Below are 19,181 nucleotides of genomic sequence, written 5' to 3'. Positions count from 1 at the left end.
AGGGGAGGCGGATACCCTCCTGCCCGGCCGGGCTGCCTGCTGGCGGGGATGGATCGGCTGAGGACACCACCTTGTCCCCAGTGCCACCGCCAGCTGCCCTCGCCCGCTGTGGCCTTTCCCCTTTGGCTGCACCGTATCTCCGTGCCTCAGTTTCCCTATTGCAACACTGGACCGGTCTCAGGGGAGCGGAGGGGATGAGCCGGAGCCAAGGGGATGCCGGTGGTCCCACGGGAGACGGTCAGCCAGCCCGAGCCGCGGGGACGGGGGGAGGGAAAAGGGGGCCACGGGTGAAGGCCGCGTAATAAGGATATTTGTTTTGCCTGTTTTGCAGAGTTTCAATGTTCTGACTTGCTCTAAGATGAAGGTATGGAAGTTTGCAGCCATTGCATCGATGCTCCTCAGTTCCATGTTATCCATTTTAGTTTGTAGAGACATGTTCAACGGAAGCCGGACATACAGCCCCTTGCCTTCCTCGCCGTCTTCCTCACGGGCATCCTCCTCTTCCTCCTCCTCCTCCTCCTCCTCCTCGCTGCCGGCGGCTCCACGGAGATCCCCACGGGCCCTGCAACGCCACAGCTCGCTGCTCTCCCAGTGTAAGCTGCTGCGCCTCTGCCCCGGGGCCACCGTCCCTCCCGCGCCCACAGCACCCGGTCCCAAATCCCCCCGCGGGATACGCTTCGGGCTGACCAGCAAAGCCCGGAGCAGCCCGGCGGGATTATTCCCCCCTTTGCTTTCCCTGCCGCCCTCTCCTGCTTCTGCGCATCCCCTTTACGAACGTTTCAAGAGGAGGTTGGGGCGCAGCGGGGAGGGCGGCGAGTGGGGCGTCCTGCAAAAATGCGGCCACTGGGCACCAAACCTCACGTCAGGTCTCCACGTGGGGAAACCCAATGCAAAGGGCTCCTCTTAATGCAGCTTTTTCAGCTCCGAAAGTGCTTTTTGAGCTCCAAACGTCCTTTTTTAATTATTCTTTTTAATTTTTTTTTTTTATTATTTTTTTTTATTTCTGCGCTATTTTTACAAACGCAAAATGTCAAACGGGAGCTGAAGCGGAGGGGGAACGGCTCCGCTCCGCGGGGAGGCAGCGGTTTCCCCCGCAGCGCCGCTCGCCCCTTCGCCGCTGGCAGCATGCTGAGCACCGCCGGCATGTTTGTTTGGATTCCAAACCAGAACAACTTCTTTTGGGGTTGAAATTTGGAAATCGATGACAAGCTGTCAAATTACGCTTTCCTCCATCTTTCCCATCTTTCCGGTGCCTCCCCCGGCATGGAGCTAGACTAACCCCGGCTATAGGGTTAGGACAAGGGGATTTGGACGTTGCCAGCAGTGTTGGGGCCATTTTGCTGGCCTAGGGGTTGGGGGGGTGGGGGTGGGGGCAGCCCTTCCACCCACACCATAGGGAATCAGTGCAAATATTACATTTATTGGTGTTCCTCCCCAATCCCATCGCGGCTTTTCTGCAGCGTCATCTCTTGGTCAGGATCAGGTGGTTGGGGTTTTTTTTCCCCCTTTGTTTTTTTGTTTTTTTTTTTTTTTTGTTGCACATGGGGGTGATGCCACCGAGGAGCAGCACCGGCCTCTTTAATTCCTGCCGGGATGCTCTTTACAGGCGCTTCGTCCTTTCGATATCCCAACCGCGGTGCCCACGTCCCACCATGCCGCAGAAGCACGGCTGCCCTGTTCCTCCGCCACAGCCATCTGGAAAGCATGAGCGTGGCAGGAGTTAACTGTGGGGCTTCCCCCCCACCCCCCTCCCCAAATAGTTGACTCCTAAAGCGTGGACTTGATGTTGTACAGTGGAAGGAGCCGCTTGGGAGAGCTCCGGGCAGCGGAGAGCTGGTAGGGAGAAAAAAAAGAAAATAAGGGAGAAGAAGGCAAGGAGACAAGGGGGATTTGGGATTTTTTTTTGCCCTGCCACCTTCCTGCCCTCACAGGCTGGGGGTGGCTTGGCCACAGCCCCCCCTGCGCCCACCCTGGGGCTTCTGAGGCCATCGGGATCTGCGGCTGTGGGGTTTGGGTTTTAAAGCCTTGGGGCATCTCAAAAGACGGCTTCTGGGAGACGCTGTGGTTCGGCCATGCGTTTTTGGGCTGCAGGGCTGAATTTTGCAATTTTTCAATTGCCACTGGGCACAGAGGGAGCTGGGAGCCAGTACTGGGGGATGGCCACCACCCCAGGGGGACCTCCATCCTGGGGGACATCCACCTGGCTAGGGGACCTCCATGCTGGAGGACATCCACCCAGCCCAGGGGACCTCCATCCTGGGGGACATCCACCCAGCCCAGGGGACCTCCATCCTGGGGGACATCCACCCAGCCCAGGGGACCTCCATCCTGGGGGACATCCACCCAGCCCAAAGGACCTCCATCCTGGGGGACAGCCACCCAGCCCAGGGGACCTCCATCCTGGGGGACATCCACCCAGCCCAAAGGACCTCCATCCTGGGGGACAGCCACTCACCCCAGGTAACGTCCACCACCCCAGGGGACACCAGCTAACGTCCGCCCCTTCTCTTGCAGACAGCAGCTTGTTGGAGAGCTACACGGAGGGGGAGATCCGGCAGCTGATCTCGGCGCTGGTGGAACGCTACAGCCAGGCCATGAACTCGGGCGGCCATGAGCTGCCGCTCTTCCCCCGGTCGGGCAGCCGCAGGAAGCGCGCCCGCGCTCGCCACAAACCCTGCGCCCTGAAGGAGCTGGAGGTGAGCGTCAGCGAGCTGGGCCTGGGCTACGAGTCGGACGAGACGGTGCTTTTCCGCTACTGCAGCGGCACCTGCGAAGCGGCCGTCCGGAGCTACGACCTCTCGCTGAAGAGCATGAGGAGCAGGAGGAGGATCAAGAAGGAGAAGGTGCGGGCTCGACCCTGCTGCCGGCCGCTGGCCTACGACGACGACGTCTCCTTCCTGGACGCCTACAACCGCTACTACACCGTCAACGAGCTCTCGGCCAAGGAGTGCGGCTGCGTGTGAAGGGACGGGGCCCCCCCGGGAGGAGCCGGCAGGAGAAGCCATGCCCCGGCCCCGAATCCCCGCTGGCCGCCAGGCAGAGGGACGGGGGGCTGCGGCGGGGGGAGAGGGACGACCCCCAGACCTCTGGCTGGAGGAGGAGAGACTGAGCTGCTCGTGCGTCCCGCGGCGTTACCGTCCCGCGGCGTTACCGCAGGACTAGAGACGTGGCCGTCGGCGCCGGCGGGGGCTGCAGCTGTTGGAGCAGCGATGGCTGCTTGCGGCTGTTGTGTCCCCCCCCGGAGGGTCCCCGTCGCCCCTCCGTGAGGGTGACGGTGGGTGTGCGACATGCACAGGGCGTGTTGTACGCTCAGGGTGCGTTACGTGTCACACGTACCGGTCGCGTTACCGGCAGAGGGGGTGTTGCACAGCGGGTGTCCCCTGCACAGGGTGTCCCCCGCGCACACAGCGGAGGTGACATCGCACAGGAGGAGCGTTTGTGTAACGGGAGGTGTTGCTGTGGATGGGGTGTGCTGTCCGCACGGTGTGTGTTTCGGGGTGCATCACAGGCGTGGGATGCGTTAGGCGGCTGCGGGTGTCCTGTGCCACCCCAGGACGGGGACTGAGCCCTCCGGGCTGTAGCTGCCCTGTGCGGGGCTCTCCCAGGGTTTCGTGACTACGCGCTGCTGGGGGTGCCCCAAATCCCCATTTCGGGGAGCAGAAATACACCGACAGTGGTTTGCGCTCGGGGAGAAGGCTCTGGCTCCGCTCCCCGCGTCCGCTCGTGCCCCCCCTTTGCCATCACCCCGCTCCCCGCCGCCCCTGGCTTTTCTTCTTACAACTCGCGATAATCTGAAGTAACTGGATTAACCTCCCGTCCCCTCCCGCGGGCAGCTGGGCTGGAGACCTGCCACCGCCAGGGAGGTGACAGAGCCTCAGGAGGCCACCAGCGGAGCCGCGGAGCTCGCCGCCCTCCGCCGGGTTTGCAGCCCGGGCAGGAGCATCCGTGTTTGGTATCCCCCGAAAGCCGGCCCGGCTCTCCCGGCCGCGGCACGTGAGTAGTGCCCGTCGCCTCTGCGGGGCTCGAATCGTGCGGGAGAGGGGACTCGGGCCTGGGGGTTTGGCTCCGGTTCGCATTTACAGCAGTGTCACCCTTGTTTACTCTGCGGAGAAATAAATGAGACCGCAGACTTTTGCATTCCCTGGGCAGGCTATATTTGTTGCCTGGGATTGATGGGTTTTCTCCCCTTGGCCCTCTTCCCAGAAAAAGCAAATCATAAACAGAAGGAGAATATTGGTGTCATGTCCTGGGCATTAACCAACGCGAGGGAAAACCGCTCTGCTTGCCGTCCCCCCCCACACCCCGATCGCAACGGCGTCCCAGCTCCTCGGTCCGGTTAAAAGGGGGGAAAAAAAAGAATCCCGTGCACCTCCTCTCCCCCCCCCCCCCAGCGCGGTGGCAAGATGTTGTGCTTGTAGTATTGACCGTGACAACCCGGGGATGCTGCTGTAGGATTTCGGGCAGCAGGTCAGCATCCCCCGGGACGGGACAGTTCGGTTTAGGATAGGAGACGGCTCTCCCTGCTGCATCCCCCGCGGGGCGACAGCAGCACTCCCGACCTCTGCAAAGGGCCAGGCTGGGTGGTTTTTGTTGTTTTTTTTGGGTGGTTTTTTTTTTTATTTCGTTTTTCATCCAAACGCTGCTCTTGGCTGAGCGGAGCCGGGAGGTAGTGGAGCAATATAAACACCATCCTTCGGCGGGGCCGGCCGCGCAGCCCGGCGTCCCCGGGGAAAGCAGCCTGCGCTCCGGAACGCAGAGTTTTCCCTTCGCTGTTGGGAAAGGGAGAAGGCAGCCGCAGGCGTGGGGCGCGAAACCCGTCCGTGGGGGCACTGCACGCGCTGGCCAACCTTGCGCCCCGGGGTTGCGAACGCTGCTGAGACCAAACAAACTCGAGCCACGTTACAAGTGCACGGAGCTGCCCGGAACAGCCGTGCGAGGTGCTGCGGCACCACGAGGGAGAGTTTGCGCCGCCGGGTTTGGCTGGAAATTAAAAAGACGGCCCCAAATAAGCAGCCGGGGACACGGGGTGGGGAGGGCGGGTGGGCAGGCGGCAGCGCGATGCGCGCCGCGGCGCTCACGGCAGATAAGCGGCTCTTGGCTTCGTAAAAAAAAAAAAAAAAAAAAAAATACGCACCCAAATCTAATATTAATAACTGCACTCTCAAGGGCTTGGGTGCTTTCCAGTTCTCACTACTATAAAACTAAAATTAGTTTCGTTGCAGAAGCCTCCAGTAAAAAAAAAAAAAAGGAAAAAAAAAAAAAGGGAACTAGAGCAATAAAGCGAGGTACGGTGCTGCAGAAGCAATATTCCCGAAGGGGGGGGGGGAATGTCGGAGCTGTGGCGTTTCCCCAAACAGCTGGTTGCACCCCGGTTTGGCAATTTTTTAATTTTTTTTGCAATATCAAGGGATTTCGGGCGCCGTGATGTGCAGCCACCCGGCGGAGCGCGTGAGCGGGCTGAGGGCTCTCCCGGCCGGCGGGGACACCCCCCCATCCCTCGCTGGGAGCAGCGGGGAGGCGAGGGGGCTCTGCGGAGGGCGTTGGGCACCCCGGACCCGCTCTCCCACCCTCCAGCTGCAAATCGCCCATGCACGGCGCAAATCCAGCTTGAAACCCCCCCCCCCCAAAAAAAAAACAGGCGCATAAGGGAAAAAAAAAAAAACAACCCAATGCAACGCGTGTGTTACAAACCAACACGAATATCTCCAATTAATCTTGGGTTTTCCTCCTTTTTTTTTTCTTTTTTTATTTATTTCACCCTGCCAGCAGCCGAGCACCAGCCTGTGCGGAGGTGTAGGGGAAGAGCCGGACATCCGCTGCGGCGAAGCGCCACTGCGCCTGCTTGTTATTTTTTTTTTTTGGGGGGGGGGGGGGTGGAGGGGGGAAGTACAGCTGGGTCGCAGCTGGGATTCGCAACCGCAGAACCCCCCCGAAAAAGCCTCGGGGTCAGCCGGGGCGTCGTGGCCGGGGCCGAAGGGACGGCTTTTTGCTTGCGTGTCTCTTCTTCCCTGCCTCCAACTCCGGGGGAGGTCATCTTCTGCGCGATGCTCCTTCTGCTCCGCCGCGGGAGCGATGCCCGACCCGGAGCCGTGTTGTCCTACGCCGCCGCATCGCTGCCGCCTGGGCACGCCAACGCGGTTCCAATAGAAAAGGCTGATATTTCCCTAATGCTTTCCATTTCTCCGGCCCTCTCCGCTGTAATAGGAGCCGGAGCTGTCCGGAAGAATGTCTACAATGCAGAAAGGGGGAAAAAAGCATGGAAAATCCCCTACTCAAAGCTCATCTGGCTCCTTCCTCCTCATCCCATGCCTTATTTATTGGTAATAATAATAAATAGCGTGTAACATCTGTCGGGGGGGGGGTGTGTTTTGAGGTTGGGGTTTTTTGCAGCTTGCCTATCCGTTGCGGCGGGTTTGCTCTGCGCAGCGGCATCGCTCGCCGGGAGACGAGGGTGTCGCAGAGCGTTGGAAAAATCAGGAGGTTTGGAAACACGAGGCGATGTTTAAACCTATTCTGGTGCTTGTGACAGCACAAAATACGAGTGTTATGTTATTCCGGCTCTCTGACAATGAGTTATGGGCCGTTTCATTGTGTTTTACTATACACATCTATAGACGTGCGCGGCTGTGTTTGTGTAACGCTGGCCGGTGCAGGAGGCGGCCGAAGCGCCGCGGCTCCGGCTCTGGCTCGGATCCACCCGTCACTCGCATCGGTCGGGGTCCCATTCGCCGACACGGTCTCGCTCCCGATTTGGTATCCGGGAGGGGGAAACGGGTCTAACATCATTGTTTCCACTCGATGAAAGCACTGGCAAAGGGAGCGTTCCTCACTTAAACAGGTCCAGAAATTTGCTGGGAAGAAATCACTTTCCCAATTTATCAAGACAAATTTTTTTTTTATTTTTTTTTATTTTTTTTCGGCGGTATTCAAAACCTCAGCCTTCTTCCCGTCGTAAATAGGGCTACCACATGTTTTCGTTCTCGGTTAAACAAGGCGTAGCCTCAAACTTGAGACCCAAGAGGAGGGGGCGGGGGGGGGGGGAATAGAAAAAAGGGAAAAAAAAAAGGAAAAAAAGGAGACTCGTTTCACCGCCGTCGGCGGGAGCAGGGTGGGAGCGCACGGTGCAGCCCACGGCTCCGCTCAGCACCATCCGGATAAACCCATTCCGGTATTGTCGGGTCTGACCGACCATCTGCAGAAGTTGATGCAATGCATCTATATTTTAGATACTCTCTATTTATTCGAAGTAACTTATGTTATTTATTTAGATACCATAGTGTGCCATCTACGTAATGCGTTCTTTCTCTCTCTCTTTTTTTTTTTTTTTATTTTTATTTATTGATCCAAATGGTGCCAAGTGCAGTTTACATTTATTACATTTTTACCATTTATTCTGAACGTTGGGGGAAAAAAAAAAAAAGCAGTACGATATTATTTTTTTTAAACAAACATAAACTCGGGTGTGATGCTGTTACATACTCACGACAAAGTGAAAATAAAAGGAGGATTATATTGATTTCTCGCTGGTTATCGTCTTTCACTGCCGCCTATGGGTGAGCGCTGTTACGTCCCCAACATGGGGATGGGGACGGTCTGGGAAATGGGGAATTTGGCTTTTCTTTTGGGAGCGCAGAGAGGGCCGAAGGATGGCAGGAGCTTGACTTTATTTGCCAGTTTTCTGCAGAAATCTTCCTGCACACCTGTGAACAGCCCCATTTCTTTCATTTTCATCTGCTGCAAAACTATATATTTTTTATATATATATATTTGTATATTTTTTTATATATATATATATATTTATGCAAACTGAGGATTTGATATGTTACCAAAGCTGAGTTGTTGCCCCCGGGGGTTCAGTCACAGAAATAATCATCTTTGCCCCCTTCTTGTAAAGGCGCTTCCAGTTGGGTTGGCTCAAAGACATGCCAATTCTGGCAAAATCACATTTAAAAAAAAAAAAAAAAAAAAAAAAAAAAAAGAAACAGCAAGGTTTTGATAAGGTCAGCCAGAAAAAAAAAAGGTTCAGTTGCTCATCTGGAAGTAGCGCTGAGGTTAGAAACATATTTTATTTTATATATTTATATATATATATATATATTTATATTTTTATTTTCTAGGGAAAGCGTCGCGAAGCCAGCAGCAGGTATTGGCTGGGGGGGGGGGGGGTTGTTGCTCTTCTTATTCGGACGATTGTGGCGGGTAATATTTTGGTTTGGGTGAAACGTTGCGGTTTGAAAGCCCGGCCAAGTTCAGGGCACAAACCCGTTTGAAAGCTGTAGAAAATGGAAGCGTTGGCACCGCCGCCGCTGCCGCCGCACCCGCACCGGTCCCACCCCAGCTCCTTCTCCCTGCTACTGGTTTCCAGTGGCTCCACTGGGGACAAAAGCCGGAGTCCGGGGAGGGCTCATCCCCGCCTGGACTGACCCGGTTGCCCAGGGACCTGCGTTTAAGCCCCGTTTTAGCACACATTAACCCCATTTAACAGACGTTGACCCCTTTAGCCGTGTGTTGCCCCCATTTAACATGGGCTCCCCCCACTTAACCCACCTCATCGCCACTTAACCCGCGGTACCCCCCCATTTAACACACACGAACCCCACTGAACGCACATTACCCCCAATTAACACCTATTACCCCGTCTTAAGACACGCTACCCCCATTTAACACACACACTATGGCATTTAACGTGCGGAGCGACAGCGTCCCCGAGGCAGGGAAATGCCTCCGTCCACCACCCCCACCCCAGTCTGTCCAGGAAAATATGATTATTCTTTTTTTTTTTTTTTTCCACTGAAAAATAGGCTGAAACTGGTGCCCGTGGTGAGAAGGGGTACAAGTTCCCGCGTTTGTTAGCAAAGCACTTCATCTCGAGCGAAGGCAGCGAGCCGCCCTGGCTTTTGAACCACAAAGGTTTATAGTGGTTTTTTTGGGAATGGAAAAAAAGGTCTGTTTATATTCCCCCCTCATGCCACCCAGAGGCCTGACAGCCGTGGCCGGCTCGTGGCCGAGTCAAACATTCACGCTCGAAGCTCCGCTTTGTAAATATTTTACGAAGCATCTTTTGAGACTCATAAATCTTTGGGGGCGCGCGCGCGCGCATGCGTGCGCGTCTGCCCGTGTGCGCGCGTGCGCCCTCCAGAAACTCAGAGGAGCTGCAATCCTGCTGCCAGCCTGTGCAAAAATAAAAAATAAAATAAAAAATAAAATAAAAAATAGAATAAAAAATAAAATAAATAAAAAATAAAATAAAAAATAAAAAATAAAAAAAATATATAAAAAAAAAAAGGACAAACTGAAGTTTTAATGACCAAATTGGCGAGGGCTGCTTGGAAAATCTGACTCCTCCAAAAGCACAAGAAAGAAAAAAAAAAAAAAAAAAAAAATAGAAAACAACGGTTGGAGGCAACTGCGTGTGCTGCCGGGCTGGGGCCAGCCTGATTTTGGGCGCAATTCCGTGGAGATAAGGTGCGTGCTGCCAACTTTCATAGTGTAAATGGGAGATTTGCACTGGCTGGTGCGTGCTTTAAAGTCCCAGTTTAAAAGTCCCGGCTCTCAAATGGCGTTCCGGATTCATTTGTTCGTTTTTTCAATGGAAAAAAGTTAACGGGCGGGAAATGGGATGCTGAGAGCGCTCAACCCCACTGCTCAGTCTGAGCTTCTCAAAATTACCTCCCAGGAAGAAAAACTGTGGGAAAACAAACCCAGCCTGGCTTCAAACTGGAAAACACGAAATAAAAGTGAAGATGAGAGTGTGGAGTTTGCAAGTCTTAAAAAAAAACCAAAACCCGACCCACATATACGGTGATATCTGTCCATCGATATCTCTGCTAGTCCTACCAGAAAGGTGAAGCCCAGGAACAACACCCGTTGCTTCAGCGGCTGCTGGGGTTTTGCCACGAGGGAAGGAGGGGGTTCGGTGGTGCCGGACAACCGTGGAGAAAACAGGCTTCATAGTTTCGCGTTCCCCTTCCCAACCTCCCTGGATAAAACGAGGAGCAGGTTTCCAAAGCACGGGGGGTATCTGCTCATAGGCTCCGGAAAACTGGAAATAATTGAGTTTACAGGGCTGGTTCAGGAACCTTCGCACACCCAGAAGGACAAATCCAGCGATGAAGGAACTCTGGAACTTGTAAGGCTCCAGCCGCTGTTTTCAGGATTTTGGTGTGTTTGAGCCTTTTCTCTTCCCTTCCCCAAATGCAAAGCTCTGCTGAGCCAGATTTGGTGAGGGTTTGTGTTTCTCCCCAGCTCTGCCTCTCCTCTTGGCTCCCCTCCGGCCATGGCGTCTCTGCAGAGCAGAAGTCGGACACTGCTCCAAAAACTCCACCATGATCTCCCTGGTTTCCCACGAGCAGCAGTCTCTTTCTCCCCTCTTGGGGAAACGTCCCTGTAAAGCTCTCTCCTTCTCTGCTTTTTGGACCATCTCTGCCCAAAAACATCGTCTGGGAACACACGAGCCTGCCTCCTACCATCTTTGGGTAAAAAGACGAGAGGTTTAGGGGCAAACGGGGTGTTCTCCCATCTTCTCCGCGAGGGACTGAAGCATCCCCTCACGCTGGTATCTCCAACTGGGTGCGGAGATGGGGACCCACTTCGGCCAGGAGGCTGCGAGCCCCGACACCGGTGTTTGGGGAAAAGCCAGACCGTGACTTCCCAACGCTGTCTCCCAGCCCCGGGCCCCCGTGGCGCAGCCATCCAGATGTTTCCCTCGATGAAAGTCCCCCCTTACCGAGTTTCCCAAGCGCGGTGTCAGCTTTCCCAGCCCCTAACGAAATCAGCCTGTGTGTGGCTCCACGTCGCCCACGGGCATCCCTTCCCCACGCCACGGCAGCACCGAGCTGCCGCTCAGAGGAGGAGAAGGTTTAATTATAGATATTTTTATCCTGCCAACCCCACGTCCCCTCCTCAAGGACCACAGCTGGGCGCGAGCTCCTACCACCCCATGGTCTGCCCAGCCCCGAATGCTTCAGCAGAACTCAAATTCGTATTTTGGTTGCCCTCTGGAAGGCTGCAGCAAAATTTGGGGGATGAGGCTGAGGTCGACATTCATAAATCTGCCCCTCTCCATATTTGTTTTGTCTTCGCTCCTGCAGCCTCGAAGGTCAGATGGCCTCAGGGTCTGCTGCTGTCCCCAAGGCTCAGCCAGGTCCCCAAAGAGCCCTTGGACCCAGGGGAGGGACAAGGTTGGCTGGCCTTGACCTGCCAAAATAGGCTCAAGTGCAAAAGGGGAGAGCCGATCCCCCTGGTGTTGCCATTCCGCACAAGAATCCAAAAATTTATGGGACGTGACTCCTTTTAACAGGTATTAAGTGACTCCAGGTCTTGGAAGCAAAGGGAGGCGGGCTTGGGAGGCTGGCAAGAGAAAACGGGGGATTTCTTCCAGCTGTTTTGCTGAGCGGGGCATCCCAAAATTCTCCCCTGGCCCCAGCTGGCGGGGCTGCAGCAGCAGGAGGCATTAGCAAGGATGACTTTCCCCATAGCTGGAAAAGGGGTTTTCCGCAAGGGTAAATAGCCCAAATTTGGGAGAATTGGCCCCCTCTGCATGCAAGATGTCTACTAAATGGATGTGTCAAGCCCTGTCCCCGTGCTCCCCCACGCCAAGGAGCCCAAGGCTCTTTCAGGTGCTCTCCTGCCGTTCAACATCCCCCTCCACGTGTGTCCCAGCCCGCTGCGTCACACGGCCACGCTCTAAGGTGTGTATCACCCGCCGTCGGCGGTGGAAATTGTTCTGTTTTGCAGAAATGCTCCTCGTTCTGCTTGAGAGAAAGCCCTCCCTAGCCCGGGGCTTCGCGTCAGCGTCTCCATCCGGGAGCTCTTCAAGTTTGGAAAGGCATTTCTTTCCACTCAAAAAATACTCCGAGTTTCGGTCCGGCTCTTCCCCACCCTTCAGCATGTGTTTCAGGTTGACCTCAACCGAACATTTCCAAATTTAATTCTTTTTTTGTGCTCTCCCGACAAACCCCTAGCATTTGCTTTGAGCTCAGGCCTTCTCCTTCCCCTCTTCCCTGCAGCCGGCTCCCTTCCCGGCCCTACGCCAGAGGGGCTTTCCACATCCAGGCTCTTCCCAGCACAACGGAGCAAAAAACGTTGGCGTTTCCTCGTTCCCGGAGTGCATTATCACCAAAGTTTGGCATTTTCAGAAAAAGCCACCAGCACCAGCTCTGACGGGGTCCATCTGCACGGCAAGGCATCTCAGCTGGGGTGGCTGGCCAGGATTCCGCCCGGCTTTGTGCCTTCCTGGACTGGTTTTGGAGAAGCTTCTTTTTCCTCCAGTTCTTTTTGCAACTTGGGGATGTCCTAGACCAATGGTCTGGGGGGGGGTTGTTTTCCACTGGAAGGTTCTTAGTGAAGATTTCTTCTGGGAACGTGCCCTGGTGGCCAAGAAGGCCAATGGCATCCCAGGGGGCATCAAGAAGAGCGTGGCCAGCAGGTGGAGGAAGGTCTCTCTCCCTTTTTGATAACCAATCCAGTGCCTTCCTCAGAAACAAGAGATTTTCCTTCTTACCTCTGAAGTTGAAATGAGGTTGAAGCTCATCCAAGAGCATGAGGTACATGAGTTGTACATGTATATATATGCCCAGGGAAGCGGTGGAGTCACCATCCCTGGAGGGATTTAAAAGATATGCAGCTGTAGCGCTGAGGGACATGGGTTAGTGGTAATTTGGCAGTGCTGGGTTCATGGTTGGACTTGATGATCTTAAAGGTCTCTTCCAACCAAAACAATTCTATGATTCCATGTACCTTATACACGCTCTGGCACTCAAACAGGCACACAGAAGAGCCAAACTAATTAAACCTTTTTAATGATATCGCTGCGTTGTCATTTGCCACTCAATCTGCTTTGATAACCTTCTGTTGATAATATTTACTCGTTGCTAGTGTGTTTATCAAGGAGAATTTCAGAGAGCCCCGGGTGCGCTTCCTTCCAGAGGACCGTGGGCAGCCTTGAGCCCAACTCCAGTGACGGGGTCAGGGGCTACACAAAACCAGGTCTTGAGGGGGATGGATTGAAGCTCCTGGTCACGAGCATTTTCTTCCCCAGTGTGAGCCTGCAGGTCGCTCAAAGGAAAGAGATCCAAGTTGGAAACGAATTGCCTGTTTATTAAGATGTCTATTTAATGCACGGGGTGATCTCAATAAACATCATCACCAAGTCTCCAGCAGGACCAAATCTGGGCTCCCTGCCCATCATCAGCCACTTGCTCCGTACCTGGCAAATGCCACCTCGTCTACTCGGGAAACCTGTTGGCCAAGGGAGCCGCAGCTCTGCAGTTACCCACTGCTTGCAGGAGGCATCTAAACCCCCCGGAGACAACAGCCCTGCCCCAGCATACTCATTGCCACCCCCCAGGAACTCCCCTTCCCTGCAGCAGGTCTCTTCAAAACAGGATAAAGAAAAAGAATTCGGGTGAACCGAACACGTTCATGGGGCTTTACACTGTGATTTCTATCTGGGAAGGCTTTTGATGCCACTGGCTAAAGCCAAGAGCAAGCGCCTCTGGGCTGCGTTCATGCACGCAGCATGGGTCGTCTCTAGCAGCTCCTGGAAATTTGCAACTGTTTTTTCAAACAGAACACCCTTTCCAAGCAGTTGGACTTTGTGCCCCCACAGGCAGTGCTCTGTCGCTGCTCAGTTTAAACAACCGCTCTGTTTTGTACCCGGTTTTGCTGGCAATGCCGGCAAAAGGCAGCTCTGGGGGCCAATGCTCAAAGCCGAAGGCTTCCCAATGGAAGTCTCGAGGTGGAAGGATTTAGCCCGGGGACAGGCGGCATCCTCCAAATCTATCAGGAGCAGCGAAACGAGTGACCGTCCCTCCCAACTCCCCAGTGCTGCCCATTGGTGCGAACAGACTGCTCACAGAGCTCACCTGCAGAATATTATTTATCCCTTCTCCACATCCACACCAGCTCAATCAGCAGTCTTAAAGTCTTAAATTTCTCCAGCTGCTCTGAAGATGAGCTCTAAAGATGGGAAGAACACCAGGGTCGGTCGATGAGACCCCAGAAGCTACATGCTAAAGGAGGAGAGATGTGTGTGTCTGCAGGACACGTGTGCGTGTCTGCAGGAGAGATGCGTGTGTCCGCAGGCAGACAAGGCAGAGGCAGAAGCACGGACGATTATTTGGCCATAAAAATTGATGCCTCACAAATTTATTGTTCCTCTTTGAAGCATCCAGCAAGCACATGGCTAAGGAAGATGTGGCACGTTTGTCTACCTGAATTTCCAAAGGGCTTCGCTAAGGTCCAGCAAGGGCTCTTCAAGAAACTGAGCAGCCTCAGGAAGGTCCCACCTACACAGGTGCTGTTAGGAGGACAGGAAAAAGACGGGAAAGATAAATGTTCAGGTTTCAGAGTGAAGGATTTCTTCTTAGGCTTGTGCTGATCAATGTATTCGACCCATCTGCAAAGCAGAGAAAAAACAAACGTGGCAAAGGTTGCTAATGAAAATAAGGGACTCGCAATGCTAAAGCCAAGGTCTTGTCGATGGTCCTTCTTCTGCAGAATGATTGCGGGAGGAAATGCAGAGGGAATTCCTCGGAAATGTTTGCTAAATGCTGGTGATGGAGAAAACAATTGCATCTCTGTGTGCACTGCTGGACTCGGAGCTGATTTTCCTCGTGGAAACATCCTGGGGTCAGGACAGACCTTTGAAAAGCGCAGCTCGGGGAACAAACTGAATGTCCAGAGGTATGGGCAGGGAGCCTGGGAGGACACGGCTGTGTCCGTGCAATGGGGCTCCCCGACCTGGAAAGGAAACATTTTCCAGCGACACGACCTGAACGGCAGCAGGAAGCTCAATAAAGGCCAATTATTCACTGTTTTTTAAACACGTGGCCTAAAGGCATCAGCTCATACCAGAAGTTGCGATGTTGGAGGCACAGAGGAGGAGGCAGCTCGTCGCGTGCTGGTCCTGAGCTTCTCCTTGCCACAGGGTGCTGCAGGCACCACAACCCACGGTTCTTCCAGGGGCATCCTTGGCACCCCATGCCTTACCTGCACCAGTCTGCTGCTGTCGCACCCCTCCTCAAACCCACCCTGGCTTGCTAACCTGTGCAAAAAACAGCCTTGTAAAATAAATCGAGTTGTTTTCAGCCCATTGAGGCTCCTGATGCAGCGCCCCAAAGACAGTCAGGGAGAGCCCGAGGCAGAGCAGGGGCAGGACTGGGGCTGCGGGGCTGGGAGAGAGGAGCACGACCAGTTCCTGGTGATGTGGCCGCGCCTTCAAGCCACAGCTTTGCATGGTACAAAGTCCTCGAAACAGGTTTATGATAGGTATGGCTATTTCACCTTCCCCTCTTGGCCACTTGCTTCGGCTCTCCGCCCTGTGGAGTTGGTCCAGGATTGTTTGCAGAGACTGAAGGTGAACGTCTCCAAAGACCAAGCTGCAGCCAGCGCAACGGGTTGTTCAGGTAACTAACAGATCACCAAAAAACCCCCGATTTACTACTCTGACAGTCTGTTCTCCAGTAAGACAAAGACATGAAAAGAGCTAATTGCTTCCTTGTCCTTGTTCGCTTCAAAGCTCCTCTTGTCCCTCCATTTCCATTGAGTTCAATCATTCCGTGAAATTGCAGCCCGCCAGCAGGGACAAAGAGATTGCAGCACAGCAGAGAGCTGAGCAAACAGCAGTTACACGAACCACTCGGACAGATCGGGCACGACGCGGTACCTGGCCTCCGTCGTCTGCAAGAAGTGACAAGCTCTGCAGACGTGCAGAGCCCAACCGACCCCCGCCACGGGTTTCAACCACTTGCGCCACTGGAAGTAGCGCTGGTATCTCTCGGCGTCCTTGCTCAGCTCCCACAGGTACCGCGCCAGGTCCCTAGCGCTGGCGAAGTCATTGACATGGATGAAGGAGTCAGGGGGCAAGAAGCGCTCATAGTTTTCTCGAGGAGGCCCCAGCACGACAGGGACGGTGCCAGAGGACAAGGCGTTCCTCCAGAGCTTCTCGGTGATGTAGTCTTCATGCTGCGAGTTCTCAAAAGCCAGGTAGAAGTTGTACTGGGACACAGTGGGAAGGAGTTTGTCCCAGGGCAGAGGCAAGTGATGTTGCCCGTAGACATCCACAGCGATGTGTTTCTTCAGCTCCTGGTAGTACTTTACCCGGTGGGAGTCCGCTCTCCAGTTGCTGACTACCCAGGCCACCAGCTTGGTCTTGGTTGGGATGCTGATGGGCTGGGGCTGGCCAAGGAGCTGTAGCTCCCCATAAGGAGTGAAGATGTCTGAGTCTCTTCGGTAAGACATGGTCAGGTTGAAGAGGTTGTCCATTGCGCCTAAGTTTGGAGAGTGACTTGGGGACTCCAGGTTGAACCAGATCCAGCGCTGGGAAGGGAGTCTGGGGAGCTGGGCCAGCCCCTCCGTGTCCCTGCACACATCCCTGTGATGCATAATCACAGCATCAGCCTTTTGGGACCAGCTGCGGTTGACGGTGAAGTGGCAGTCCGGGGTGCCATAGAGCTCTGAGCAGTTTATGAAGTTAAAGTGGTGCCCAAAGGGCCACTTCCACAGCAGGATGGTCAGCCTGTGTTCACCCTTTGGTGGGACGCTGGTGTTTCCGTGCGGGGCTGTCTGTGCAGAGGGACTGGAATCGTGATGCTCTGGCCCAGAAGTCCTGAACTGACGAAAAGAAACAAAGAGGCAGGAGCTGAAGATGAAGCTGAAGAGCAGGAAGGTGAGGAGTTTCTTGCAGGAGATTTTCTTCCCTTCCACGAGCTCCATGAATGGATCTGCAAACACCATAGAGAGGACACCGAGTGATGGGGGCACAGTGACCCCAGCAGGGATGTGGCTCAGGGGACAGCATGAAGACCTGACAGGCGTTGACCTCCAGCCGCCTCTTTGCAGAAAGAAAGGTCTCTGGAGCGCCATACACAGTCACCCACGGGGCGCAGCCGCCCCTCCACAGACCCCAGGCTTCCCTCCATCACCTCCACTGCCTTTCCTCATCAGCCCTGTTTCCCAGAAGATCCATGAGCTGCCCATGGCGGGTTCCTCAGGACACGCGGTGGCCTGCTCTGCCACGGGGAGGCCTGTCACCTCGGTGACCAGAGAAGGGGCAGAAGGGCCACAGGCCCCACCGACAGCCACTCCTTCTGGTTTACCCAGAAGTGCACCAGACCCGGACGGCCACCCTTCTACTGACAGGGGGTTGCCATTTTGTTTTGGCCACCATCTTAGGACAGGGACAACCATTGCAGGGCAGGGAGCTGCCCCCTCTTTAAACCGCAGGCTGCTCTGTGATTGGCTGCCTACCTCCTTTGGACCAGGAAGCAGCCCTGTGATTGGCTGGCTGCCTCCATTGTATGGGGAAATGCTCATATATAAAAAGATAATGCTCATATATAAAAATGTATACATTTGTATACTATATACATATTTTATATAAATGTATATTATGTACCTCTATAGAACACATAAAAGTATACATAAAGGAGTGTACAAACATGTATTTTTTTAATTCATATATATTCTATTTAGATATATATTCTTCCATATATGTATAGATGTGTATTTTTTTAATTTATATATATTCTGTTTAGATATATATTCTTCTATATATGTATAGATGTGTATATTTTTATATAGCTATATCTATTTAGATATATATTTTATATATTTATTTACTTAATTATTCATAAAGCTATAGAGATTAAAAACATATAGCCATAAAACCCCAGATGTAAGATGGCCAGGCTGGGGTCCCCCACTATACCATGTCTAGGATGGGTACCAAAAGGGTGGGGGGCATGGAGAAGTAGGCACATGCCCCAGGGCTACAGACCCCTCCAGGGAAGCCACCAAGGGTCCCCCAGCACAAATCCCGTCACGTGCAAAGAGGAGCCCCCGCACCGGAGCTCAACAGGAGCACTGGGGCAGATTCTGGGCTTCACAGGGGGCTGCAGGACACAGACAATGCTGCCTGCCACAGCGGGAGACCAGGACAAAATGCCAACTTCAGAAGAACATGTGTGTGGCCACATCAAACAGAAGACCCCAAGGGGGCCCCCAGAAAGACAACATGAACCAGAAGAATAGGCCCGTGAGCCACAAACTGGAATTTGAGGTCAGTGTCACGCTGAGGTGGTGGGTTGGGGGAGCTCCTGTTCCCCATGGCTGTGGGGGAACTGACCTGCAAACCGGCAAGCTGCTGCTATAGGTGTTTCCTTGTCTTTCAGTTTATGACCTCAAGGAACCTTTCAGAACAGCTTATCTGTAGCAATTATTGGCCCTGTTTGTGTGGTTTGCTTCGGTGTCCTATGAACAGTAGCCACCGCCACAGCACAGCTAGCTCCTGTATGACCACCACAGCCCGACTTCCAACAGTCTGTCTCATAGCACCGCCATCACCGCTTTTATGACCGCTACCCCGCTGGCTGCTCCTCCATACCAGATAACAGTCATGGTCTTTCAAGGTTTGCAACACCCCATTGCTCTTACTGATCCACTTGCCGTGGTCTGCAGGAGCCGCTGTCTGTGCCCCAAAGCCCCGGTCTTGCTGCTTTTGCTTTTCCTGTTGTCTAACAGGACGGGATTGATTGCATACCAACATCAAATAAAGGACAAGGAAACACATATAGTATCAGCCCGCGCTCCACCGCGGTCATACAGGTAACTGTAACATCCCCCACAACAACAGGATTTCCAGCAGAAGCTGGTGGGTGCAGCACCCATCACCTCTTATCTTGTATATCCGCGGTACCTATACCGCTGATGGACACAACAGGGAGGGAAGCAATGCCTCCGCGCAATCAGAGGTGAAAACAGATGACTGCAGACCCCGTCCCTGCTGTAGCCAGTGCCTCTCTCTTATAGCCCGAGTCAGGTTCCTCCTCCCATAGCTATTGAAAAAAGAAAGGACTGTCGCAACTCACCTCCAGGCTTGGTCCTGGTGAGAAAGTGCGCCGTGAAGGTGAGCACTGAAGTAGATGACACAACCAGGAAAGGAGGAGAAGAAAGGAGAGCTCAGACACGGGGAGGGATTAGCAGCGTGTGCCAGTTGCTACCACCAGAAACATGTCATCCAATAATAAAAGCTGTAATAAAGCCAGGACAGAGTCATCTGACAAATTAAGGAACGGTCAAATAAAGCAGCCCAGACGTTGCTTGTGGTTAAAGCATACCTTACCACCTCTGCACATGGACTTAATTTGCTTCCTTTGCCAGTCTCAACCCCCAGGATTTGC

At 53.9% G+C, this 19,181-nt stretch overlaps 2 protein-coding genes across 2 annotated transcripts; one reads left to right on the top strand and one right to left on the bottom strand.

Moving 5' to 3' along the window:
- Positions 1–334: 334 nt before the first annotated feature.
- NRTN (neurturin) lies at positions 335–2,963 on the top strand (the record flags this gene model as incomplete). The annotated part of the gene is made up of 2 exons (XM_082495493.1): positions 335–593; positions 2,515–2,963. Exons 1-2 carry the CDS (start codon positions 359–361, stop codon positions 2,961–2,963), a joined length of 684 nt encoding a protein of 227 aa, XP_082351619.1. The 5' UTR covers positions 335–358.
- A 12,664-nt stretch (positions 2,964–15,627) lies between these two features.
- Positions 15,628–18,927, bottom strand: LOC309681648 (4-galactosyl-N-acetylglucosaminide 3-alpha-L-fucosyltransferase FUT6-like; the record flags this gene model as incomplete). The annotated part of the gene is made up of 2 exons (XM_082495558.1): positions 18,870–18,927; positions 15,628–16,724 (listed from the first exon to the last, which is right to left on the bottom strand). Exon 2 carries the CDS (start codon positions 16,714–16,716, stop codon positions 15,628–15,630), a length of 1,089 nt encoding a protein of 362 aa, XP_082351684.1. The 5' UTR covers positions 16,717–16,724; positions 18,870–18,927.
- Positions 18,928–19,181: the final 254 nt, after the last annotated feature.

Source organism: Vanellus vanellus (genome assembly GCF_965231255.1).
Source record: "Vanellus vanellus genome assembly, chromosome: 25".
Lineage (NCBI taxonomy): Eukaryota > Metazoa > Chordata > Aves > Charadriiformes > Charadriidae > Vanellus > Vanellus vanellus.
The sequence above is the reverse complement of the archived record's forward strand: the minus strand, read 5'-3'. Positions and strand labels throughout refer to the sequence as shown.